The sequence below is a fragment of the Tinamus guttatus genome, unplaced genomic scaffold (assembly GCF_059628265.1).
Source record: "Tinamus guttatus ecotype Peru unplaced genomic scaffold, ASM5962826v1 Tinamus_guttatus_pri_ptg000149l, whole genome shotgun sequence".
NCBI lineage: Eukaryota > Metazoa > Chordata > Aves > Tinamiformes > Tinamidae > Tinamus > Tinamus guttatus.
Window position 1 is genome coordinate 2,314,272 of NW_028288683.1, and position 27,378 is coordinate 2,341,649.

The 27,378-nt window shown below is 36.2% G+C and overlaps 1 protein-coding gene across 3 annotated transcripts in view; it reads right to left on the reverse strand.

Annotated features, from left to right (window-relative positions):
- The window catches only part of RASGRF2 (Ras protein specific guanine nucleotide releasing factor 2), a 60,531-nt gene that overhangs the window by 25,044 nt on the left and 8,109 nt on the right, over positions 1 to 27,378 (reverse strand). The window contains exons 5-12 of one of the 3 annotated variants that reach the window (XM_088522111.1): positions 26,609 to 26,769; positions 25,545 to 25,611; positions 24,567 to 24,703; positions 22,293 to 22,375; positions 20,250 to 20,498; positions 19,568 to 19,929; positions 16,824 to 16,952; positions 15,553 to 15,642 (exon numbers count right to left, since the gene is read on the reverse strand). In XM_088522111.1, the coding sequence (XP_088378237.1) occupies positions 15,553 to 15,642; positions 16,824 to 16,952; positions 19,568 to 19,929; positions 20,250 to 20,498; positions 22,293 to 22,375; positions 24,567 to 24,703; positions 25,545 to 25,611; positions 26,609 to 26,769 (1,278 nt within the window). Of the gene's footprint in view, positions 1 to 15,552; positions 15,643 to 16,823; positions 16,953 to 19,567; positions 19,957 to 20,249; positions 20,499 to 22,292; positions 22,376 to 24,566; positions 24,704 to 25,544; positions 25,612 to 26,608; positions 26,770 to 27,378 lie in introns of all 3 variants that reach the window. The other 2 variants (XM_088522110.1, XM_088522109.1) reach the window with 2 other exon arrangements.

A 27,378-nucleotide genomic window follows, 5' to 3' on the forward strand; every position in this document is an offset into this window, starting at 1 on the left:
TCAAAGAAAGGTAATCTAGGTAACATTATTTTGTGTTCATTTTTTGTGATTTGCACAGTTAACCTCTTGCAGAGGCAATTAGGAATTCATATTATAAACTATACAGCTAGCCACTTAACGGCAGCCATGAAAGTCACAATGAAAACCATATATTCAAGCAGTAGAGTCTTAAGAAAAAGATTAGAGGAAAAGAAGTTTTGCTAGGTTGGAAGGAAAACAGACAGAAATCTACAGAGACAGTTTTCAGTTAGCTGCAGAAAAAAATAAAAGAAAAAAGAAAAAAGGATAAAGGAAACATTTCATAGACCACTTAAGCAAACTCATGCTGCTCTCCAAGTTTCATCAGTTTTTAAACAGTAATTAGTTTGTTGCAGAGACTCAACAAAATGTTCACTCTCATTCACATAGTCCGTAGTTAATGCTGATGCCTTGAATCTACAAATACAGATCTCCAATTGTGTGAGGAAAGAACTTAGAAGAACACAGATATACAGGCAAAGACGTGAATTTAAACTCAAGTGACTGACTCAAAGTATATCTTCAGGTACCAGACTTCAAAAAGTAACTAAAGTCAATGAAATAAAATCTTTTTCAAAACAAAGCTAGAAGTTTATTAACTCTACCCTGATCTTTGTTTTTAAATACCAAAAAGAATCAGAAATCCAGGATGTACCAGCCGATGTACCAGCTAGCAGGGAGGTTTCCTTCCTTTATGCTGCATTTATAATTTATTGCTTTTTATTAAAAAAAAAATCTAGAGAAAAGTTGGTGAATATTGACTGTAAAGGAAAAAAGAAGCTTCATTAACCAAGAGGTGAAAACGCACAAGAGAAAATACTCAAGACCATTCAAACTGCATAGGAGAATGCTATTAACTTTCAGGAACCTCATAAAACCCAGAAAAATAGCAAAGATGTCACCTGAAAACAAATAAGATCAGTAAGCATTGTTGTTTTCTGCTTTTTCCATCTTGGAAAATAGGAAAGGTTTCAACTTTGTCAGTAAACAAAAGAGCAACAATAAAAACAGATGTATATTTTAAACACAACAGCATTAATGGAAATGGAAAAACATGTAAAACCAAGTCCCTGGCTAGCACAAGACCTGTTCTTGTGCTTTCCAACTTTCAAAGCCCTGTGGACTTTGGGAAAGAAACTCCAAAGGGGAGAAAACCACTAACTAGAATCAAATGCAACAACTACAGAAGCAACCTGCAGCTGGGAATTGGTGAACTTTGATGGTGCCATTACACTTACAAAAAGAGTTTTTGCACTTTTTGTGATAAAATTTCTTTTAAGACATTTCTTATCTTTTTCCACCTACCTAATGCTCTCCTAATGCAACTCCAAAGAAAACCAAACAGGACAAATGCAACACTTCTGTATGCACGGCATAGATGGTTATGCATATTTTAAGGAGTCCACCATATCAAGCTTGATCTGGTTCTGCACACTCTTACTACCACTTATGAATAACACAAATTTCTGCTGCTGCCTGTACTGCAAACAGGTCAAACAAATCTATCCTCTAAACACAACAGCTTTTGCACCAAGTGACAGTGGGGCCATTCAAGAAGGAACTGAAGAACTATTTTTTCTACAAAATACAGTGACATTCAGGGCCATGGCTGGACAACACATCACCTGCTCTGCCCATCCATATGCAATTATCCCCGACCTGCACAAAGTGAACATATAACAAAGCGCCTGGTGCACAATCTTGCACTGCAAGACTTGTCTTCTCCTACTGAACTCAATGGCAAAAACGCATCACAACTTTATTAGGGCTCGTTGCTTGTTAAACACCCAGCACAGGCTTATCACTCTACTAATGCAAAACAAATGCATGAGAGACTGGGGCAGACAATCAGCCTCCTTCAAATACCAATAGAGTTTCATAACAGAGACATTTTATAGGTCTGCTGATGTACCAGCTAGCAGGGAGGATGCTGACCAACAGTCAGATCAGATGGTGAGCTGCAAGAATCAAGGCTTTAATTATACCTCGAAGCCGTATTTGTCCTACAAAACACATATCTACATCTACATCCTATGCATCTAGCATTCTACAAAACAGTTGTCAAAAGCCTTTTAGCACTGCTGCAGCCCTCCCAGGGTCCTCCATACACTTGTACCTGTTCTTCAGGTCAGGAATAGCTCCTGGGATTATGTGAGCCCTAGTATGATACACTTTCCATCCATGACTTGGACTCTCAGGCACTGCTGCGAGTTTACATGTGCTGAAAGAGGACCAAAAATAACGACACTCTGTCAGCTGTAGTTTTATCTAGCTCCAGTATCCAGCAGCAAATTTTTAAGGAAATAATATTAAGAAGGCAGTTTTACAACAACCCTTCCCGCAGTGTGCTCTCCTTGGCATTCAGCAGTTCAGGGGCTGCTGATGCTCCACTCAGGTCAGTCCGTAGGTCAGCCAGAAGGCTTTAGGCTAAGCTCATATTCTCTGAGGCTCCCAGAGAGAAGAGAGATGCAGGCTCTCTGCTAGCAGAACCTTAACATTTGCAATGTTCTGGTATCAGATGTCCAAATTCTGGATTGAGCTATCCAGCCAGACTTGCCTATCTCAAAACTTTACAGTGAAATAACCAATGTCACAGGAGGAACCACATGGAGATTTGCTTTGAGTCCTCCTGTATCAAGTTTTTCTTCTGAAGGAAGCAATCTTCCAACATTAAAAATACTGGTAATATTTCTAACCAGCAATATTCTTAGTGAACAGCTGCCTCAGTGCGAGTTACTTTCAAGTGTTTTTTTCCCCCCAGTATTCATCTGTTGAGATGAAAATAAACTATTTCTACAAATAACCTCTTCATGTAATAATGATGCAGAACTTTTACCACAGGCTGTCAAACACAGTGTTCACTTGCCAGCACATTCAGCCTTGGCTGGTTCCAGTGAATTACTTCTTTCAATTTAATTTAATCAGATACTTAGCTTTAGACTATGTTACGCAAAATCCAGTTTCCTCTTTAGGTATTTTTTTTATGGGCACTAGAACCAAAACTACCATTTTTAAGGCTTCTACTATCATCAAAGAAAAAAAAAGAAGAAAAAAAAAGAAAATAAACTTAATTTTCAATACCTGGACACACAAACAGATTAAAATAGAGCAACATGTGGTTCTGAGATAGCTCTTTTTATCTGAAAGTCTAATGGTCCAATGCACTTTTCAATGGTAGATGTAGCTATCTCTAAATCATAAAAGGAACAAGACTCAAGCCATCAAGGCCTGCAGATGCCACAGTTTGCCAGTGTGACCAGGGAAACAGGAGTCCCTGTTGCAAAGTTCTGTTGCACTTTTTTCTTCTCCTAAGTGAACCTGACTTCATCAGCAGTCACATTATTTCCTGTTCAAAATTTTACTCCAAGGAGGAACATTTGTAATATGTTAAATTCTGCATTACATATGCTAAAAAAAAAAAAAGTAAGTATACACCTTTTATTTCACTTAAGATATCAGAAACCTGAGTCAAGTTACAATAGTTGCAAGTTCTGAGTATTGTTCTTCTACACTACTATAATAGCTCATGTTTCATAACCACGGTAATAAATTTGTCAAAAAGAAATCTGTTTTCAAGGTTTATCTATACAAAAAAAATCATTTCAGTTCACAAAACTTAGGGGTAATCTGTTTAAAGGTATGAGGGTAACTTCAATATGTTTCTGGTGATTTTCTTAAAAAAAGAAAATCTATTTTGGAAAGATTTTATAGGTTAATGAAACTGAAATGCTCTGGAATCATGTCCTGAAGGTGCATTAGTATGTGACATAGGTGAAAATTCTACCTGTGGAGGTCATAGCAAGCCCCCCGCACCAGTCCCTTCTGAGAGGCAGAAGGGAAAAATTCATAGCTCAAAAAAATAGAAGGCAAATATGACTGCCACATCCTTCCCATCCACAAATGTTGAACACAGCTGATCTCACTCACGTGCTTTTTTCATTCTTGTGGTAAAGGCGCTCATGAGCCAGCTCTGGCCTGGCTCACATTCTTCTTGGAAGCTTAGGCTTGGCAAACATCACTGTTACTTTCTGACCTGGATAAAGCATATGAACCCCAGACCTGGAGCACAGCGATTTCCATCCACAGATTAAAAACGAAGAAGTCTTTCTCACACACACAAAAAAAATTACTTACAGAAGTTTTCCTTTGCAAACCTCAAAATGTTTGTGCTATAGTTTAGAGATACACATCTGTAACAGCCAGGCATTCTCAATAAAATATTCGAGTTCCACACATTTTCACAGAAAAGTTTCAGACAGCCAGCAGTCTGATACGGTAAGAATCTAATCTGCCAAAGATTTTCAATTCCTTAATTATGATATCAGGTTTCCATACACTAGCCTGCTGGAAGAGAAAACCATTTGTGTTAACTGAGATGAAAAGAAGCTTAAAGCTGATGGACTCCCACTCCCTGCATACAGAACGTCAATAACACGGTCATTCCTTCCTCCTTAGGAACCATCGAATGCGCGCATTCAAAGTTATAATGGAATATACATATGATCATACGAGCAGTGTGAAAGCACGAGTTACCAGGTCTAGCCAATCGTGAGCTAGCCCAGTTTAACTGCAAGGTATATTTAAACCATTCAGTAAAGTAGCGTTTGAGAGTGTTTCATAAATGGTTGCTAATTTATAGAACATCAAAAGAAGTGATTATTAAAAAGCAGCTGAAATCAAGCATCCCATGCCTTTCTGCTTTTAATTTCAGTTTCACTGGTCCTTGCAACATACAAAATCATTTTAAAAAATATGCTGCTGAAACATCCATGTTGCAGCTGCCCACGTCAGAAATAATTCCCAGTATGCATTTGATTCTTTTGCCTGAAGCCTCCACTGCAAATACAATCTATCAAATCAAGTCAAAGGATTATAGTCTTAGTAAGGTAAATCCCAAGGGACTCAGATGCACCAGCTGATTTGCAATAGCGTAACACAGACCTACAGAGATTGTGTTCAATTTCTGCAAAATACTTAAGGGAAGGAACATTAAACTATTTTTATGTAACTCTAGCTTTTACTTATAGAAATCTAAAGAACAGAACATTAAATTAGGAAAGTGAATATTTTGCCATAATTATGCTATAAATTCAGAAGTTGAAAAACATATTTATCCCATCAAAAAAACGTTGTTTAATGAAGTGGAGAAAAATATCAGTGGCTAAATAATTTATTTAATAAGATACTATTCTAAATCATAGTCATAACGCCAAGGTTGCTTAGAATTTTAATAATCTACAAGAATATATTGTCAAAACATATGTACTCCCAAGGCTGAGAATATTTCTTTAAAAGATAAGAACTGCTCAAATTTGAAAATTTATCATTTAAAAATTCTTAAAACCAGAGTGACTGCTACAGATAGAACTACCACAAACTCTGGAGTTTTTTTTTTTTTTTTTTTTTAATAGAGATGGTCTCTTAGGAGAGCATGCCAGAGTTTCACACTTGAGACGAAAATTTACTTACTAAACATTGAAAATATACCCCTAGTTGTAACTTACATAACTTGTTATTAAATATACATCAGAAGTTAAAACACAAAAAAGAAAAAAAAAAAAAGCAGATATACAAGACTATTTTCATTTTGTGTGTACTGTGATAAAAATGTGGATTCAGAGAAAATAGCATTGTTCACTCCTTTACTAAAAAGAAAAAAATAAACATGTTGTATACTTCAGCATTTGCGTATGTGCGGAGAATATAGAGAATACAGAATACGATAGACACACAGAAAAGAATAACTCCAGAATGCATTTACTAGGATATATTGTCTACAACTATAAGGAGCACTGGACAGCACTAACCTTTCTCCTTTCAGCAACAGCAGGAAAAGCCAACAGAGTTGATGTTATCACCAAAATCTAGTGCTAAATTTTGGTGCTCCTGCCTGCACCTTCAAATCACACTGGTTTCCACAAAAGGAGTGCATATGTGTGCTTGCATGTGTAACATTTTAGCTCAAGCTTTTATGAAAATTGCAACCCAAATCATCCAAACCTGATGCCTTAAGATAGCATATTTATAAATCTGTTCCTCACAAAAAATACTGAATTTTGAATAACTTGAACAGAGTAACGATGAATTCTGGAAATGCTCTAATGACAGGCACAAGCTGACATGATCCTTGAAAAAGATCTAAAAAATTAGACAATATGAGAGCAGAAAGAATACGCTATGGAAAAAACAGACATTATCTGTTGAAATAACTGCAGAATAATTGTTGAATATTTCAACACTGCTAGATTATACAACTATATCAAAATGTGCATAAGACTGCACTCATAAGTGTACAAAACTAGAACATGCCTGACATAAGTATTTTTTTCTGTAGCTTTATTTTCTAAATATAATATCATTTTAAAGTTTTCTGAAAACTTCTGTCTATTTGTGCCAAATAGACATTTGGGAAATTGTACAAGAGCACTGAACATTTTCTTATTATTATTTTGGACTACAATGTTTATTGCCAGTACTTCTTGGGGAAAAAAGTCCAAAGAAATAGCTGGTCAGTACAATGTAATTAGGGTTGTACGTAGATAAATACTTTTCCTTTGATTTCTAATAAGACCATAATAATAAGATCTAATAAGATTTCTAATAATGACCTGTTGTCATTAACAGGCACATAGCAAAAAAACATGTTATATATGCCGTGTGACAGCAGAATTTTTTCTTATGGCTTATTTTATATAAAGGATCACAGGGAGTAAGACACAAAGAAAAAAAAAAGTCTTTTTGGTAGTCAATTTTGGTGAACAATTTTATTTGTGATTGTTTTAGTACATCTTAGATACTTTCTGACTCCACTAATATTTGAATTATCCCCTGGGAATAATCACAAGAATTATAACATTACAAATAATTGTGGCAGTTGTATACAAATAAATGTTTCTTTGAATTTGCACTGCAAGCCGGGTAGGCTTGCCAGTGTTCCTGGCATATCTCTTAGTCTTCAGGGAACATGTAAACAATTTTTAGCTGCTGAAGTGTTTCTGCATTTCAAAGGATTTTTAGCTCTTGATTTTCTTTTTCAAGAACATTACACATTGCCTATGTCTATAATCTTGCAGCATAGTAAATATTATAATTACTTTCTTTGCATACTTTTACAGTCTTTTCAGGAACTATTCAAAGTAAGCTTTCAGTGCTTTAAAATGTTAAGTTTGCCTTCCCCCAAAAAATATTAAAATAAATTCTATGACAACACAAAGCTTGAAAATGAGATCATATTGAAGAGTACTCAAAAAGAACTCTTTTTTTTCCGTTAGCAGATCCGGGCTTTTTATATGTGCTAAAGGAAGTATATTACAAAAAAAAAAAAAAAATCAGCCCTTTTGATGACAATCAGAGTAAAGGTTAAATGGGAAGGAGGCAATAACTGTAGAAAGCCAAATGTATCATTTTTCAGACCATCTGTGATGGGATACTTGACTGTCATGCAAAACAAAAACTGGCAGGTTGCATATCAGTCAACAAAATTCTCCGAACAAAATGTCCACCCTATAAACAGCACCCAGACAGATTTTCATTCAGCAACAAATAAAACAACTCAGCACTAGCATAAAATAGCAGTTAATTATATAAGCAATACATAGTCTAGAAAAACAAAAACAAAACAAAACAGAAAAAGACCTCTCTCCCTGCCTCACCCTCACAATGCCCACATACATCTTTGGGTGCCTCAGTGGTGAGGAAGATAAAAGGGAATCTAAAATACCCCATACTCATTACAGGCCCAGATTATTTAGCTGAACTCGGTGCCCCTAATTTCGTCATGTGAGGGGCTTTTAGTGTGCAAAGGTAGGCACTCCGCTCCAGTTCCTTCTCCTGCTTAGCTTAGGAGGACAGGAGGAGATTCCACCTACCCAAAAGCCTTCCACAGAAGCTCAGCTAAACCACTGGAAACTAAATTCAATGCTGCCCATCCAGTTAGTCACAGTAGGACCCAGCTCGGGGAAATAGGAGCAGACACTGCACTAAAATACCCTATCCAAGATGAAGAAGATGCCAATCCCAGTTTGTGTGCATGTATCTGTGAAACAGCAAGGTGTTCCCTGCAGCTGCTCTGAAGTTTGTGTGATAGGTTGGGAAATATATGGTTCAAAGTGTTACAACTCAGCAAATGTCCAATGTTTATTGCTGGGAGGGTCAACTTCTCTGATAAACATGAAGTACTAGTCAATTTGGGAAGGGTAGGGAGCATAAAACTTGAGTTCCTAATTTTCTGATAAAGTGCACCCCTGGATCTTAATTCTCATAAGAAAGCAATGATACTTGCTTGAAACAAAACAGATCTTTATCTTAAAGTGATCATTTTAATTCAAAGGTATTGCTCTACCAAAGCTGTAACAGAAGGTTCAACTTAGTTTGAATGTTTGCCAGTTATCTAAAATTGCTATGCAACAATATGATTAAATTCAAAGGCTTCCTGATTCAGAAACGTAAATAGAAGTCCATTTAAATTCACAATGGAGTAGGTAAACACTAAGAGGAAAACAATAACCATCAGGGTTATTCAGATTCTAAACAAATTAGTTTTGATCTCCACTTTCATCTCACTGCTGATTTTCCAGTAAAATACCCTCTGGCAGGAGGAGCCATACACAGATGTCTGATCAAACCGGTGTGGTGAACAAGCATTAAAAATGCAGCCTGTAGTAGATAGGATGTTTGCTGTGGCAGCAGCTACAGCCCTCCCAAGCCACCCCAGAAAGCACAGGCCACACGTTGCAGCTGCCTGGAAGGACTGGTGGCCACGTCTAGCTCTTGTAGGGGCTTCTGGGCAACTCCTGGCACCTCTCCAGCCATAAGGAAGAAAAGTTGGTTGATCTTTGCCACCAACTATTTGTCACACAAGTTTTTTTTCTGATGAAGAACAAGGCCAGTTGTAGAATTAGTCAATAAGTAATTCCCAACCAGTTCCAAATGGAGATTTTAACTGAAATGCTCAACTCAAAGGAACCTCAGTGTTCAGGTCTCAGCACTTATCAAAGCTCCCTGAGTCTGCAGAATTGACTGGCAATAGTCATTTTCTGGTTCCTGGTACAACTACTAGCAAAACAAAACAAACAAAACATGGTTGTCTGACAGTAAGGGATCAGGGAAGGATAACGGTTGCTAAATGAACTACTTCCTTTCTCGAAACAAAATATTTTAGATTCATAGCAGAAGGTGTGGAAAAAATAAAACAAACAAACAAAACAAAATAAAATAAAACCCACTGTTTGCCAAGAGGTGAACTGTGTCCCAAACAACAGTTTGTCTGTTTTGATGACCCTGCACACCTAGAACCACAGGCTATGTTCCAATGAGATAAACGAGTACAGATAAAATACAGGTGTGCTTCCAACATGTCAGAAATGGACTCTGTAGCATGCATAACACAGTCATACCAGTTTGCTCCTGCAAACAACTGGGTTAAGCTGCAGAACTCAAAATAAAATAAAACACAAATATTTTCTTCCTGAGTATTTACTGGGATATAGCTGTCAGTACTTTTCTTTCTTTCACATTTAGACTCATAAGGAAAAAATGCCATATCAATTTTTCAAGCATAGGGAATAAGCTATTAGAATACAGAAAATAACACTTCAAGGGGCAAAATAACTCTACTTGCTATTAATAGTGGTGTTCATCCCAATATATTGCAAACCAACTGGAAAACTACACACATTTTCTCTTTTTCCTTCAGACACAGATATTTATGTGCAGAGCCAAAAGGAAACACCTAACTTTCCAAGGATAGCTTGGATCCACTGATGTACTGAGAAGCGTGTAGTGGACTCTCACACAAAAGCCTACTACGCAGCTATCCACATGATGCAGAACTCATCTCAAGGTCCCTATTACACATCAGCCTCTCCATGCAACATTGAGCAGAACAAGGAAATCTCTCTCTGCCTGCCCTCTCACAATACAAAAAAAAAGTAAGTAAAAGTTTACATGTGTCCCTCACCTTCCTTACTGCTAATTGCCCCATACTCATTTCCTTGCTAACTTAACTGCCTTCTCCAGGATTATTCATGAAACATAATGGTGTAACACCTAATTATTATTCCTCTCTTCAGAACCAGGCAGATGCTCCCAGCACTCCCTGAACTGTCTCCTCACATGTACACACCTGTAATGACCCCCTCAGCTCAACAACCCTACAGAAAAAAACAAGCTTTCCAGCTATTTATTGCTGATGTCTTTCAATATGGAACTATGTATTTCTTGGTCTGTGTGCAAGATGTCAACAACTCTGGAAACACTAAATGTAATTAAAGCATAATGTATATTCCTTCATGTTTTTCCAGTTCAGGCATGTGCACTGGGAGTGCACTCCTTCTCTATTCTGCACACACATCTCCAAGTCTCATCATCCGACCTCAGACTGGACCTGGCAGAAGTGTGTAAAGCTATAGGGCCTCCTCTTACCACAGTCACAGATGTACGTACAGCTGCACAAAGGATCTCTTTGGTATCATTTGGCACAACCTGTGTCATTCTATTACTGCATTTTGTGCTAAACCAGAATAAACAAAATATAACAATATATTGTTAAACTGTCAGACAGCCCCCAGTGTAACTGCAGAATCGGTGGTCACAAGGTGAAATAATCTGAGCACCTTCTGGGCTTGATCTACCAGAAGGAAAATACCTACTCACTACCTGTTATATAGCAATATCTGAATCTTTATGACATGGGAATAGTTACTTTTAGTTAATTTTTAATTCTCTAAAATTGTGATCATCATCGGGCAGGGTTAAAGTATGCCAAATGGAGAGCTTGCAGAAGTTGTGTGGCCCAACTTTAATACTTATGCCACTTTTGTGAGGTGGTAAAGCAATGAACTTCTGAATGCTCAGGCACATGGAAGCACTCTAAAGGAAGAAAATGCTTGCATTTGGCAGGTTTAGCAAAATTAGTGCAGCAGGTTTTGCTCTGTGAACACCTGCTGTAGCTGCAAAGGATCGTCTGAGCACTTCTGTAGACTGATTGCAAGAGCTATGGGAAAATGGATGACAGCAGGAAATTGATAAACAGGATGACCAAGAGCATTTCTGATTGAAATTGCTTCTCCCAAACATGTTGATACATGCAGTTGCTAGAAGGTAAGGAGCTGGTTGTAGTTTCTCTGCATAAATGAGGATTTACAGGCTGACTGAGAGATCTTTTAAAATGTACTTTGATAGACATGGTACAAAGGTACAAACCACAAACTGGAGAGGCTTTTGAAGGCCCTCTCCTGCAAAACTCTCAGGTAAATGACTCAGGCCAAAAGCAATTTAGCACCAGACATATGCAGGCAATTAATCAAAAGGGAGAGTATGAGAGTAATTCATCCTTTGTGTAGACTCTGGGTTTCAAGCTGTTATTTTAATTATGCTTTTAAAAATCACTATAAGAGAGAATAAAGTCATTATACCATGCATCTTACCTTTTTTGTGAGCACAGGACCCATTTTCCCACATGAAAATCATATATTGTCAGAAATACTCCCCCAAACACTTATTTTTTCCATTTCTCACCCTCTCCTCTCCCTCTCATATTCCCTTTAAAAAACAAATGCTTACACTAAAGCAGCCAGGCCTCCCTGCCAGCCACAGGCTTCCTTCCCACTCTTAGCTGCTCCCATAATATGCCACCTTGTTCTTGTGAAAAATAGTGCATTCTCTGCAGCACAGATCAGCACGCTGTAGGAGGGGACAAGCAGCTCTGGAGCATGCAGCACTTGGAAACAACGAAGTGCACAACTCTAGCTGGGATGACAGAGCAAATGAAGAGACCACATTCCTGCAGTTACACTGTTAACATCATTTTGCTTGGGAATAAGTTTTGTTTGGGAATAAATAACCTTGCCTAACAGTTATTTTCCATGCTAGGAGATGCTTGTTTTCTCTGGTTTAACTTGAAGAGGAAATAAGCTCCTCAAAGTTTTCTTAGCATTTCTGTTAAGCATTTAAAATATCTAATATTTAAGGACTATAGTAGATCAATTTAGATCTCAAATTGACATTTTGTCAAAACAAACTCCCTGTAGTCCACTGGCAACTCTAGTAAGGTCCCTAAGCCAGAGCACTGATCACAGAGGGGGATGGAGCAGCCTGAGGACACTTCGGCCTGAGGAGGCCGCCTCTGCGCTGCAGACTCAGATGCCACCCCAAGAAGGACGTGCACCAATACCTAAAGAAGTCTGAAGTACTCAGACCATTACGTTTGGCCTCCTATCAAGACACTTGATTTAACTTCCAGTGGCTCTCACTTCCATGTGGCTGTGCAGGTTCTGAACCTGTATAAACATTTTGCATCCATAATATCCCTCACTGCACAGAGTCAAACTTATACTTGTTTTGGACATTGCTCCCATGAGCTTCATCTGATGTCTTCCACCTCATAGCCTGTCACCTCTGCCAGTCAACATCCATGATTTTGCAGATTATCATAAAGCCTGTCAATAACCATTTTTCTAAACTCCAAATACCAGGATACTTACACATTTGATATCTTTAATCATCCTGGATTGTGTTCTCTAAACTTTTTCTGATTCTCATCCTCTAATCTCAAGCACGATGCATTGCAACTGCATGTAGTAAAATACTGAAAAGTATGCACACAAATTCTGGATTTATACTCTGTCACCAAAATACTTTTCTATGTTCTGTTCCCTGCTCTTTCACGAACTATTCTAAATGTTTCCTTCCTTTTTTTTGGCTGCTGCTAACATGGAGATGGTTTTATGAAACTATCTTTTATAATCTATGGATCCCAAGCAGTAGTAATGCTGAGCACTCTCATATACAAAGCTCACTTTATATTTAACAGTAATGATTTAAAAAAAAAAAATCACATAGGAATATCTTAAATGGCACAGGCTCTGGCACAGACTCCTGCAGAAATCCATTGTGACTCCAGCCTACCCTTTGTTTCTTCTTTTAACCTCCATTCCCTTTTTCCACATAGCATCTTTTACAAAACATAGACATTTCACTAATGTTTATTACAAGATGTTTACTGGTATTCACTGATGTTTATCAACTAGAAGCAGCCTCCTGTCCCACAAAGAAACATGAAGGTAGACTGATTCAGAGGAATGAGGGGGTACAAGATTTCCTGGATTAGGAAAAATAAGAGCACCTAAAATAGAATTATTTATAAAATGACTGGGCTTCTAACTCATGGGCATGCCCTACTGTTTGAAATTATTTCCAAAGCCTGCTTCTGCATGCACTCAGGTAACGCTTGGGCAAAAAAATTGTGTAAGATCTAAAAATTAATTTGGGTTAATGATCAGAGCAACAAACTCTTCTACCATTAGAACAGCATGAACACAAGCCCACAAGGTGAAAAATGATTTAGCTCACCTTAATGGAGGCTACAAATTTCTAGTGTCTCCCAATGATACTTCTTTTATCTTATAATTGCTTGATAAAAACAAGAGTGTCTATATTTTTAGACTGCATAACAGCAATTTTTGGAGCTTGTGGGTTTTGGGATTTATTCTATAGGGTAAGCACTATCACTGCCACGGTCAACAGAGCCATTGCTCTGTTGCTTCACAATATCTGCAGCGATGAGCAACCACTGGAAAAAAACAAAAACAAAAAACCCCTCTGCCCTCACCCCAAAAAAACATAAAAGTCATTCTCTACCAAGACCTAACAAAATCCTATACAGTGAATGAGACAGGAGACCGCCGAGTGGGGGAAAAAAAGGAGGTAGATACTCTTAAAAAAACAAAACCAAAAACAGTTATGACAACACATATGAAAAAGAAATAAAATTAATTCATCTCCCTAAATTTAAACTATGTGACTCTGCAACTTTAACCCCATCACTAATCTGCACAAAAAGAGTTGAACATCAACCTTCCAAACCCTATACCACCATGATTAATTGCTACCAGAATGCTCAAATTGCAAAACAGGTGATTCAGCTGCTTAAACTGCGGTTTACAGCCTGGAGTTCTCATATTTATCCTAGAGAGAAGCCTTTTTTGTCAGTTTTACTGCAGATACTTTTTCCTTAAAAACATCAATCAGGAGAACAGCCGTTCTTAGTCAACTTGCTTAAACAGAAAATACTTTAAAAATATTCACGATATTATGACTTCCTTTCACAGCATTCTCTTCACAGCATTCTCTTAGTCTTATGTTAAAAATATTTAAAAGCCATGCATTTAACAAAACAAAAGCAATTGTATTTAATTTTTTTCCTCAGCTATGCCTGGTTGCAAAACATAGAGAATATTCGTAATTTTGAAAGATTTACTAAATATTTGTTTAGTTCAGATTCTTAAAAGTTCATGACACTGAGCATTCTTGCGATCCTCTAAAAATCGCGGGAATACACAGAAATAGCACGGCATTTTCAAAATCAAATCTTACAATGCAAGTGAATACCAAAAAAGGAAAGAACATAGATGTTTTTTCAAAATACAAAATATTAACTGTTTGGTAATAGGCTTGACTAGAAATATTGATGATAGAACCCGATAGATTTTGAAATTAAGAGCAGGAAAGATAAATTCCAATTTAAGACAGGAAGAAAAATTATTAGTAGTTTGATCATGATAATCCAACATTTTCCTGGATACTTCAGCAATCTTCCCAAAGTCCACAAGAACACAGGCACAAAGCTGTGTTGCTTTAAGGTAGGTGATACAGCAGGAAGCCCCCAACTCTTGGCTCTCATGTTTTGCTCTGAAAAAAACATTCCTCACTCTTTTCTCATCCTTCCTTCTGTCATGTAGGCACAATGAAATCCCCAAGACAGGGTGGTATCTTAACAGCCTAAAAGTTCTACTCCAGCAGAAAATGTAGCATGGTGTAGGTACAAAAGCACTCTGTTCTAAGCTGTTTAATCTTTTTACTCATTTTTATTGCTCAGTTTCACTGAGGCCTGTTGACTTGCAGTAAATATATATTTTCATTAAATCAGGAAATGCTTTTTACTAGGCAGGTTATAAATACGTAAGTTCTTCAGCAACAGCAGAGCTTAGACCTATGTTTTTTTCATTGCGAGAACGTGGTGAAAGGAATTCCTTATTTTCTTCTTTATCTTTAATTTATTTCAAGTTGCTTTTGAATGCAACTCAACAACATATTGCAATGAACGTAACAGCAGTCAAAATTTCAGAATTTTATGTTGTTTCAACCAGTATCTGAATTCCTCCAGTAGGAAATATACAGCGACAAATGTTATTTTTATTAACTTGAATGATCTAATATAGTATTTTTCCTTAATATAGATTATTGTACTTTATTTATTTAATTTATTGCACAGATTATTTTAAGAAATATCATTAAATGAATTACATTTAAAATATTTTTGTATTGGCCTTATAAGTGGAAGCTAATACTCCAGTTATGTATGAAGGTTACACTACAAAGCCCACGAAAGGAAATACTACAGTACAAAACACCATTAAACTAAATAAAACGAATCAGTGGCTACTTAGGATTTGGGTAAATAAACAGGAAATATTTGCTTGTTGCAACTTCAATATCTTATTATTACACACTTTTGTGAGTTAAAATTTCTCTCACCTGGTGGGCTCCCATGCCCTGCTGCAGCTGTAGCAATTGCAAAAGCAGAAGCAGGAGAAACAGAGCAGTGGCTGTTGTCAGCAGTTTGTACTGTAAAGCAAAAAGAGAGAGAAAGGTTAACTTAGGCACAGCTTTAACTTTTTTATTCAGGCTAAACGACAATGTAACTTGAAATCTTTACTAATGTTCTCTGTGTAGTAAACTTTTGTATTTTCTGTGTCACAGGATTTCCTACTGCAGAAAGAAAAATGCTGAGAGTTTTTCTGGGCTGGTATAATAAAGTCTGCTGTGGATCAAAATTCTTAAGAGACTCCTAAGATGATGCATAAGCATTAATCAGACAGACTAAGAAAACACTGACAAACTGTTAAAAAAATGGTATAGACTATTGACCTATGCAAACTTTAGTGATAACAAGATTTATCAGTTTCTCCAGGTTACTGCCCAAGTATTTACCAAACTTTCTCTAAAGGGAGTTCTGTGAACATTGTTTCTCACTTGTCTCAGATGATGTGACATTGTTCCCCCCAGATCTTGCCATCTCACTGTACGCATGCCCAATAACAAAAGACTACTAGTGGTTTAAAATTGAAGTGTTAGTTTCCATGACTTATTAAAGGCTGAGAAGATTCTGCTCCGTTTTTGTTGTTTTAATCCCAGGCCTGAAATAACTGGCTTGAAATTTGGCTTACATGATATAGCAGCATTTTAAACATTTATGGACATAGCTCACAGCTCTGTTAGTGATTTCAAGGAGCCATATGAGAGCTATTCAAGGAGACCCAGCTCTTACTTTTCCTCTTGAATTGAGCAATTTATGCAAATTCTGAAACAAATAATATGACACCATCTGTAAATGTCCAGTGCCACAAAAAGAAACATCGACAATAGTGTGTTGTGTATTTCATAATTACATATGGTGCCCAAAATAAGCCCCATCGGTAGCTGAAAAAATCTGTCAAGGTCTTGAGAATTTTGTGGAGATAGAACTGATTCAGTATTAGTCTAAGCACATCCAGTTCCAGCTCTTAAAGATCATTTCAGCACATCCAAACTCCCCAAATGCTTCCAAATCTCATTATTTGTATGCTAATTAACCAGAGTAACATTATTCATGCTCTGATGGCTTTTTTATACCAAAAAAACAAGGAATATACAAGTAAAACATATTATTCAGAGATTATTCACTTCTAATACCCTGAAAAGATTACAACTACAATATTTAATCTCTTTAAGGTGACCAACAGAGGTGAGAAACATCAGCATCTTACCTCCTGACTGCCGGTAGCGAAGATGACGTGGTGTCGAAGGGGATCTACATGGGGAAAGTTCTGGGGTATCCGCTGCTGAGGTGCTTTCAGGAATTGTCCTGTCCACCGACACAGAATCCAAAACTGCTGCTTTAAAAGAGTATGAATGTTAATATTGGGATGATTATTCATAACGTACAATTAATTAAAAAGTATAAATATTTTTTCAAACCTATGATCTAATTCCTTGAACATGATATGAGATCTTAACACAGATAAGTGACTTAAAGATGTAAAACTATATTTGTCTAGTCATTTCACCAAAAGACTCTCTTTTAAAGCAGACATTATTTCATTTTACATATGAACATGAAGTGGATCAGCAGAGAATATAGAGTACTTCGGGGTGATTCAGGACTCTAAGTTTAGAACAGCAAGAGATCTGCTTCAAATGAGGCTGTATTGGGTTGCACCAGTAAGAAGAGTATACGTGATAGAAAGGTTCAAAGGTATTTTTAAAAATGGTCATTAACTAACACCACTTTGTCATAAGGTTTCTATACCAAACCTAGTACTTGTGCATGCCATTTAACATTTAAAATTGTTTTTACCTACTCTGTTTCTTATCTGTTGCTTTTTTTTGTAAATTGAATTGCTTTTGGAAATTGTCATGTATTTTTCATTAAAAAGAGTCAGCGATAATTATCTTCTGGATAGCAAAGGACTGTAAAAGTTTTGTACCAACAATGTAACCACACAAAAAAATACTTGATGAAAACCAGCAAGTTATCAAATTTAAAAATAGCTTGGTTATGACTGCACCTTAGACACACACAGGAATGAGTGTGTAAAATGGATACCTGAACTCAGGTTCCAGACAACAACTTGGAGAAAAGAATCTTTGTTGAAAGACTACATTCAGCAATACAGTTACAAAACCTTCCAATGAAACTGCCAAGCAACATACTGGAGGGTCCATTACTCTCTCTAGGAGAGTGCCTCTATCTGAAGAATAATAAAGGAATGATCATAACTACAGATTAGCAGAAAGACAGTTTCCCAAATGAAGGAAATCCTTGTCAAAAAACTGATAAAATACATTGAATGATATAACTGTGCTTACAGCAATATATGTAGAAATATATACATATGTTTATACACATATGCACATCCATATATTTATACACAAATGTTTTAAAAAGAAATTGTCTGCAAGAACATACATTAAATAAAACAGGTTGTGGTTCCCAGTAGGACTCATTTCCTTATCCAGAAAACTTCTAAACCAAGAATCCACACTATGCATGACGGAAAAAGTTCAAATTAGCATTTGGTGTTTCTCCTAATACCCACCTTCTCCTTGGGAGACTGAATTTACTCAAACATGCTACACAGCCCACTCACAAAATGAACTTGCCCTGGAGAACACAGCTGCAAACCTCTCCATGCTTTGTGAGTGCTAATCCTTCAGCAGGATGATTCCCAAAGGCTCTGGAGATACTACACATACAGCAATTTAACATTTACAGGAGGTTCCTGCCATTTCCAAGTACTCCTTATGCTGCATAAATGACACTTCAAGCTCTAATATACTAGAATGCAAAATTTGAACTCCTCTGCAGCAATTCCTGGTACTGTCATTTGGCCAGAAGAACCTATTCTTTACCAGCTTAATTTACAATTTAACAACAAAGAAGCTACATCTCAGATTACAATTACCTTTTTTCAGCTCTTTTGAAAGCAAGATCTATATATTTGGGATCTATATATTTCTTTTACACCGGTGTAAAATAAAGATTTGGCCAACTCCACATTCATTTAAAAACTCCAATTCATTTTAAAATACTCAGCACACAAAATCACAACATAAAATTATGGTCTGCTACAACCATCAACCAATATTTTGTTAAAGAATAAAATAGGGGTAAGCCTATATCCTCTAATGCTAAGCTAACTTGTCAGGTTAAACATTTTCTTATTTCTTATAGTATACTACATCTTGTAAAGGCAATCTTTTTGCATAAAAAAACATCAAGTGTCCTACTATGGAACTTATTTCAAAACATCAATAGAGAGAAGTAAAATTGAGCTAAATTCTCCTCAGCTTTACAGCTCAAATACCTCAGGTATTTGGATGTCAGGTAATGCAGGTGAGTCCTGATGCAGGACCATTTCTAAACAAGTATTTTAGAAACAAAACACCATTTTCACATCTTCCCTTTAACGTAACAAAAGAATTACAATTCACTTCTACTCCAGTTCAGAAGAGGCTTGGGCTTGATTTCAACATCCCCAAAAAACAATGTGAACCAAGTACATGCTTAAATAACCTTTCAGATTACCCTAACTTAATGCCTGCAGCAAGGTTTATCTCAGCTAACTTTGACTACCTAAAAGTAGATATCTATTTTAAAGTGTTTTACATAGTCCACAGAAGAAAACAGATGTAGCAAAAACACCACATAAATCATTTGCCTGGATATTTTACTCCATGTAAAGGGCATCCCACTGAATATCTGAGTATCCTGGAGGACAGAATATTTCCACCTGCCTTTCTCCTCATCACTCTGCTGCAGTTGATGCAGTATGGGACTTCTATTCCTACTAAAACACACATGTGGCAGCATCAGAAAAGCAGTGGAAACTACAGTGCATCACAGCCTCTACCACAGCAGAAAGAGAGGACAGAGCATTTCACATAGCTTACATTGCTGACTACTGTATTTGCCGAAAGTATTGCTCGCTACTCTGCAGTTATATAATACCTCTTCGAATGCTTCTCCTCAGTTTGTTGCAGAGGTCAATGCGAGGGTTCTCCAAGCTGTCCTCTATGGAGCCGGGGCTCTGCTCGGGGGACGAGGGCCCTTTGCTGAGGTCCAGCGGCACTTTGCTGCTCGTTGGCGGAGGGGAGGTGGCTGGGCTGTAGGTTGAGGTAGGACTGCTTGCGGCAGAGGAAGCAGAAAGATCAAGGGCACCTATCCTTGAATTCAGGGGTGAGGTCAGTGACAATTTTCGTGTTCTGACGGGTGAGGAAGTTCTGGAGAGGGACAATGGGGGAGGAGAAGAAAATTTGCGGCAAAGATGTGGTGACTTCCCATCAGCAAGGTACTCTCCTCTGTTGTTTTGACTAGTAGCAAAAAATAATTCCAAAGACCTGAGGGTAAGAAACACAAAAGCAACATGACTAACAATGCCAAATAGATTGAAGTAGAAACATTTAGAAACATGCAGGCAATGCATGTTCCTGAGCCTTCAAATTCAGAGCAGAAAGCTGAGATAGACTTACCTAGAAACTGGCAACCTATCTAAAAAAAAAAAGAAGAAAAAAAGGGGAGGGGTTCTTCAATCATTTATACAATAAAAACATTACTGATAAAAAAAAAAAATAGCAAACAAAGTCCAGGTAATTCTACTAGAATATGAGGACAGAAGGCAAAAAGAGCTTACCTGACCGGAATGGAAGTGAAAGGTCTTCTGTATATGTCTGAAAGTTTTTCCAGCACAACTGCTGCAGTAGTAAATATACGGTAGGTATGTAGGAAAGTGTTCAGGAAATCAATACTCAGAAATCGCAAGTCGGTTAACCTCTCCAAAAGGCGTTCCACACTTGCATAACGAATCTGGGGTACTTTGCAGGAATTTAATGTTTTGCTAAAGCAGATATCAATGTCATCTCTGTGAAGGCGTGCATCAGATCTACACACAGATTAAATTAAGAATACTTCATTAAAGAGGAAGAATGATTATGGTCCAGTAGTTATATAATTTCAGCTACTTTTGTCATCACAGAAGCTAGAAACATATATTGAATTTTGGTACTTTATCGGTACAAGAAAATGCTTTATTTCTAAAGAAACCTACTCCCATTCAGTTGTTATTTATGTGATAAATAGGGTCATTTTCATTTTACTGTTGGCAAATAATCCATTTGCTGAAAAATAAACATTTAGTTAATATGTTGATTGATTAGATCTGATCCAAATATACAAAATAATTCAAAAAGGCAAAGTTCTCAGAATGGACCCCAGCTATAGAGAGCAAAATTACCCCCTTAGCTAAGCTGATGCCTTATTGGCAAAATAATACCTATGTTTAGGCTCCAAAAATTACTTTAAAATCTCCCATGATTTTTTTTTCCCTTTGGCCTGCCCTAAATTCAGGTTTGCTTAATTTTATCTAGTTAAAAGCTCAGTTTCTGGAAAAATTGAACGGAAACTAAACACACCATCTTTTAATACTGCCTGAGCTTTTCAAGATGAAAGATCAGATTTTCTGATATTTCAGAACAGCATTCAAGACATTCCACCTATTTCTACACTTCACTAGATTGAAAATAGTTCATTTTTATTGAGGTCGGTCCTCAGAAAATTGTCAACAAATTGTTTGGCTTATCCAAATACATTCATCTAAAGACTTCTGACCTACTACCTTATTTTAGAAGGCAATATATGCTAAAACCAAGCAGATGAGTAAAATCTCTGAAACAGAACACTAGATTTGTTTATATTCTTAGCAATTTATAAATTTATATATAGAGGATTAGCATTTCTTGACTTTGACATTAGGACCTTGAAGTACTCTGCATTTTGAAAATTAATGAACATTCTGACTTATTCACGGACTAAAAAATTTCCAGAATAAAAATGAATACAACAAAATGTCTTCTTTCTAGGGATAAAAGGTGTCTATCCATCACTGTATGCACACATATGTATTAAATAAAAATGTCTTTATTTAATTTCTAAATTAAGAGAAAGAGAATACACTAATCACTAAAAAGACATCTGAGAAACCTTCATGTACAGAGTACATCCAAGAGGGAGAAATGGCCTAGTGACAAATAGCAATAAGAAGGAAATATTCTACTCCTTAATATTTACACTAGACAAAAATAGATACGAGTCAAGTAAATGCAGAACTGCAGAGGATCACAGAAGAATTCCTGTGTTAGAAATTCAGGATCAGGTACTGCATATTGCTGCTTATGAACAAAATAACAATTTACAAAAATAAATGATGAAGGAGAGTCCAAGGATGGAGGAAGTATGTTTTTGAATAATGATGTGATCATGTGATCAACTTCACTTCATGTGATCAACAAAAGTTATGGAACTTCAGAAAGGAGAGAAAAAAAGGAAAAGAAAATTGTGGCTGGTAGAATGAAGTACTTCAATACTTTTGCGCTCTCTTAAATTTTGCAGACATTTAAAATCTATTAAAATGATAAATGGAACAAAGAGACTAAATATTCACTTGTATGAACTTCTAGGTGAACAGAATTAAGACTAGTCACTTGAAACACAACTGAACGCAACATCAAAAAAAAAAACAAGAAAAAAAAGTAGAATCAATGCTATTAAACAGAACTGAAATATTAACAGAATATAGTAAAAGACTGCAATTTCCAATTGCATATACTTTTTTAAAAAAACTTTTATTAAAGCTAAAACAAACTGCCTTATTTCCTGGGAAAAAAAATGTTGCACTTACTTGATCATATGTGGCACAGTGACTTTTGAGTTTTCTTCAAACACTATGGTCATTAAACCATTGCACCTAATATTATCAATGCACTGTGAAAAGGAAGAATGAAAATCATTAAAATGAAAACACAGCACAAACGGACTTAGTCCCATATTTTTCCACATCACTGTGAGCCTAACACATAACTTTCAGAGTGTGAACTGATTGATAAGAGAATTCGCTCAAATGGTGATGGAACTAGAGAGAACATGATTCTCTAGTTTTATACTTTTGATTTGCATATTCAGATCTTAGATCTGCATATTCAGATCAACAGATCTTTACCACCGCACTGACACTATTCAGCTCGGTGTCTTTTTTTCACACGACTAAGTATTTTGAGCTGAAAATGAAACTTCTTTTGGAGTTTCTTTGAAGCTGAACAAAATTATATATCTCTAGCACTTCTTGAAAGCGTGTTCAGCTTGCAAAACAAATAGGCATACTGCAAGAGTTAGAGTAATTTATAGACAAAGTGAGTGAGAGACTATAATACTAACACTGAACAAACAGAGATATCACAGAAGAAGAGGCCTTGCTCTTGAAAGCCAACCGACTGCCAGTGGAGCCAGCTTAAGGCCTGCAACAAGTCCCAGACTCAAAAAAGTACGAGACTCATCTGTCTATAATGCTTTCTAATTTATTCATTTAATTTTACATATGTATTGTGCTCTTTATGACAATCAAAAGAATTTTTCAAAATTCTCATAAAAATTTAAATGGAATTTAACAATAAAATAACTTGCTTGTTTTGCAAAATCTTATATCAATATAATGAATAGTGTTAGATAATTCCAACAAGATAACCAGGTGGTCTCTTTTGGTTTAAAATAATAATAATAATAATAATAATAATGCAGGAGAACAACCCTCAGATAAGAAGATATTTCTTATTTGTCTTTATTTTTGTTGCTTCATTAGGCCACTTGCAAGTTTTCCAGAAACTACTGGCTGCTTGGAGTCTGCCTCAGCACAAAAGCTCTGACATTTGGAGCCAGACACAAACTCTAATCTTTAGCCTGCTTAGACTTCACATGATTTTCTCATTAAAAACAGTTCTTACTCAAGCCAAGAATGGACTTATTCCTGGGTGTCCCATGTTCCAGGCCACTTTTAAAAGGATCTTTATTCCTCAGCAAATCATTCTAACACCTTAAGTGTCAATGGAACAGTATAATTCACTGGAATTTCATATAGCTAAATATGTTCCAACCACATCTGCCTGTAAGATCTGTATCTAGTCCATTACAGAGACTGAGGCTCTCAACCCATACTATATTTTTAAAATTTTATCTCCAACTTTTTCCTTTAAAACTGTTAGACCAAAAGAAAACAACTCAGAATATCCAGTTTTAAGCAGTTTCTATTCATTATGACAATAATGCATCCAGAGATGTTGCCAGCAGTGTTAGCACACACACACACAAAAAAAATCAAAAACCAGGCTGATATTTGTCTGATCATTTCCTTCTCTCAAAATTAACAGAGGATAGGGCTCAAATTCAACACTGTAACAGATCTATGTACTCATTACTGCTGCAAGCAGAAACAGAACATGCAAATCCATAATGTAAATTCACATCTGATAATTGAAAATTCAGATCTTTCACAGTGCCTTCAACCTCTTTCCCCAAATAGATTCTGATAAATAGAATCAGCCAAAAGCCCCTTTAAAAAAAAATCTCTGCCATTAAGTATTTTAAATCATTTTACTTTCCTTCATCTACAGTGGAATTCTCTGTGCCAAAATGATTCATTACTGTGTGCGACAAAGGTTCGCTAGCATTCTTTTAGGTGGAAAAAAGAGCTAATCACATATCCTGACTGTGGGATATGATATTGATATGAGATGGAAATTGTTTTCATCCTCAATCAGGTTATTTCAGAAATTTTTTATCTGTTTGAAAGTTATAATGAATAAGTACTAACATTTATGAACCAAAATACATATCTAGATGAGCTTTTTGCAGACATGACTGGCAAAATGCCAATAATTAACAACCAATACTATTGCTAGTCAACTGACTAGTCTGTATTTTATATCACACCTGTTTTTATTGAAAAACACATTTTGCTGATGATCAAAAGTTTTTCATGTAAACGGGTAACTGTTTTTTGATGCACATCCCAGCAAATCAGCCCTCCAAAAATGAACTGACAAGCCTATCTTGGATTAATTTTCCAAAACTCAGAATAAAATAAGATCTTGTAACAAATAAGATAAAGAACAGAGTAGGCTACCTGACTTATATCACTTGTCCATGCGGCTTTCTCCTGTCGTGAAGGGGCTAAAAGGACAACAGTAAATGGAGGAGCATCTGTAGGTTCAACTACAAGCTTGAAATCAAGATGTCCAAACACCTGCCCAGAACCTTTTGCTTTACAGTCAGAGACAGAAAAAGGAGAAAAGTGAATATGTGAAATTTCAAATTACAGGTCAGAGAAAATAACTATTTCATTTACAATAGAAATTACTTTAAACATCTAACTGATGTTTAAAAATCTGATTAGGGATACAAAAGAGGCATTCAATATTTCACATGCACCAAAAGTAAAATGAAGTAATAGAACATACAATTCTGGGAGTCAGGAGAAATTACTTTTAAAGGTACCATGTAAAACTTAAGTCCTTTGAAAACTTCTGTGTGCACTGCTTACACATTCACAACACATAAGAAGCATCACTGAGCTTAAGAACTACTTTCACAGTTCAAATGCAATTCATGCCTAAAACCGTAGGTTGGGAGCCAAAATGAATAAACAGTAAGATCAGCTTGGGAACGTATTTTGTTATTTCATTGGAATAAGGTTGCAGTCAAGGATTGTAGAGAGTCCAAGAGAAAAAAATTCCACTAATTCTGCCAACACTCTCAACCTCCATGTAGTTAAGAAACCAAATTATCTGTTTCTGCTTTCAAGACATATCTATCACTTTCTTTCTACAATCCTCATGGTGAATTTACATATAAAAGTCAGAAAATAATTTTCTCTACTGCTTCAGCCAACATTCTTTAATATCCTATGTGGGATGTCAACATCAAGAGCAGAAATAATAAAACAAACCTTTATCTAAGCCAGGACACACACCTATACTACTAAATGAGTTTTTAAACACTGTGTTTCTCTGGTTTCATGAAAGAGTACACAACTATATAAAGGTAGCAATTTTAAGAATCTGCTTAGAACTGTAATTACTGCAAACAGCTTAATGTAACTTACAATCATCATCACTTGCTTCGGTCTCCTCAATCAGTGTGCACTCTATTAAAGACAGAACACCTCCTGTCTATGAAAATAAAGCACATATTTTCAAAAAATTTAGACATATTTTCCAGTTCTCACTACAGTTGTTTTTAAATTTTGATATATTTTAGTCAGCAATTTTACATTTCTGAGCTTTTAGGAGGATATTTCAATTTCACAATGCCCATTTTCCCTCAAGAAATAAAAACACAGACATATTATTTGATATATTGCAGCACTTGTCTTAATAAAGCAATTCAATAATGTATTTACACATGCAAAATTTATTTCATTTTTACCATGCTATAATTTATCTCACATATACAGACTTGTTCACAAGTTTCAATAACTAAATTTTAGTATCTTCTCCTACATGTAAATCAAAATAACACAAGACCTTGTAAAGGCTCACCTGCATTTAGTTTACTTTGTGAAATATTTAAGCTATTTAAAAGGTACAAAGTGAAAAAGCATATAAGCTGTTCTGAAAGCGACTCTCTAATATATTCTCACCTGGTACAGCTAGAATTTTCTTATCAGAACTGCCAGTGTAAGACAATATGCTGTTCAGGAAAATAGAACTGCTTTTTTCTAATGAGGTTTGTTACTTATCTGTAAAATATCCCCTGGTAACTGCATTGCCTTGGACTGGCTGACTTCTGCATTGAAAGATGCATTTAGTGCTAGCACATGCATTTAGTGCTAGCTCGTAAACAGCTACAGATGTTAATGTCCTGTTTCTCACCCCCCAAAATCTTAGAATTCCAGTTTTACACCTCCCCCAAAAGAGCAAAACATTTAGTTAGTAAGAATTTTAGCTGAATTCTACTTTTTGCTCCTCACATAACAATGAAGAAAACACAGCAGTTAATTGCCACGCATCATCTCACTTCTGTTTATTGCGAGACATGAAAATCTCAGGTTAAAAACATAAAATAATAAAATATTGAAATTTCTCATAATTTACCAATAAATTATTTGCTGCGTTGATTTATTTTTATTTTTATTTTGTAAACAGAGTCATAGTGTAAAATCTGTACCTTCAGCAGATGCAGTTTTCCTCCCGAACTTCTAGTACAAATTAAGAAGTGTTTTGTAAATAAAAAGCACTGCCTTTCTCCTTCTTTTTTCAAAGAGAGTGATCCCAGGCGAACTTTACTAAGTTTTCCCCTCTCAACCGAGGGGACTTGAATAAGGGAACCTGATAATAATAAAGACGAAAAATACACTGTAACTATAAAAACACTCAGTAGATAGTATTTGAAGTGTTAATACATTGAAACCATGACCTTTCAACATAGTACTTATTAATATACATCAGCTTCTCTTAAGCACAACTCCTTCTCTCTGTATTTTATTTTATTTTAAGTCAATTTTGGAACAACAGATTTGTACTTTTAATGGAACTAATAAATCTGACCTTACAACAACAGACTTAGATTGGACAGGCAAGCACAGTCTAGACAAATACTTGTGCACAAGCCAGGACTAGATCTTGGGCAAATTCATACCATAAACACACTGGTCAGAAAAGGAAACAAAGCAGCAAACTCCCTTTGCATCGCTTTAGATAGCTTCTGGATTTGAAAAAAAGAAGTACCTAACGTTCAAGCGAGAGGGACAGAAGATGAAAACAACAAGTTTTTCAGGAAAAGGAGTTCTATATGTGTGTCTGTGTGAGAACGATGGAAAGAAAGCAGGTTCCCTGCTCTTGGCATATATACTTGTCAGTGCTCTACAATTCATCTAAAATGTGTTACCAGCAGAATACTTTTGAACTACAGCAAACCTGCTTATGTAAGTCGGAATT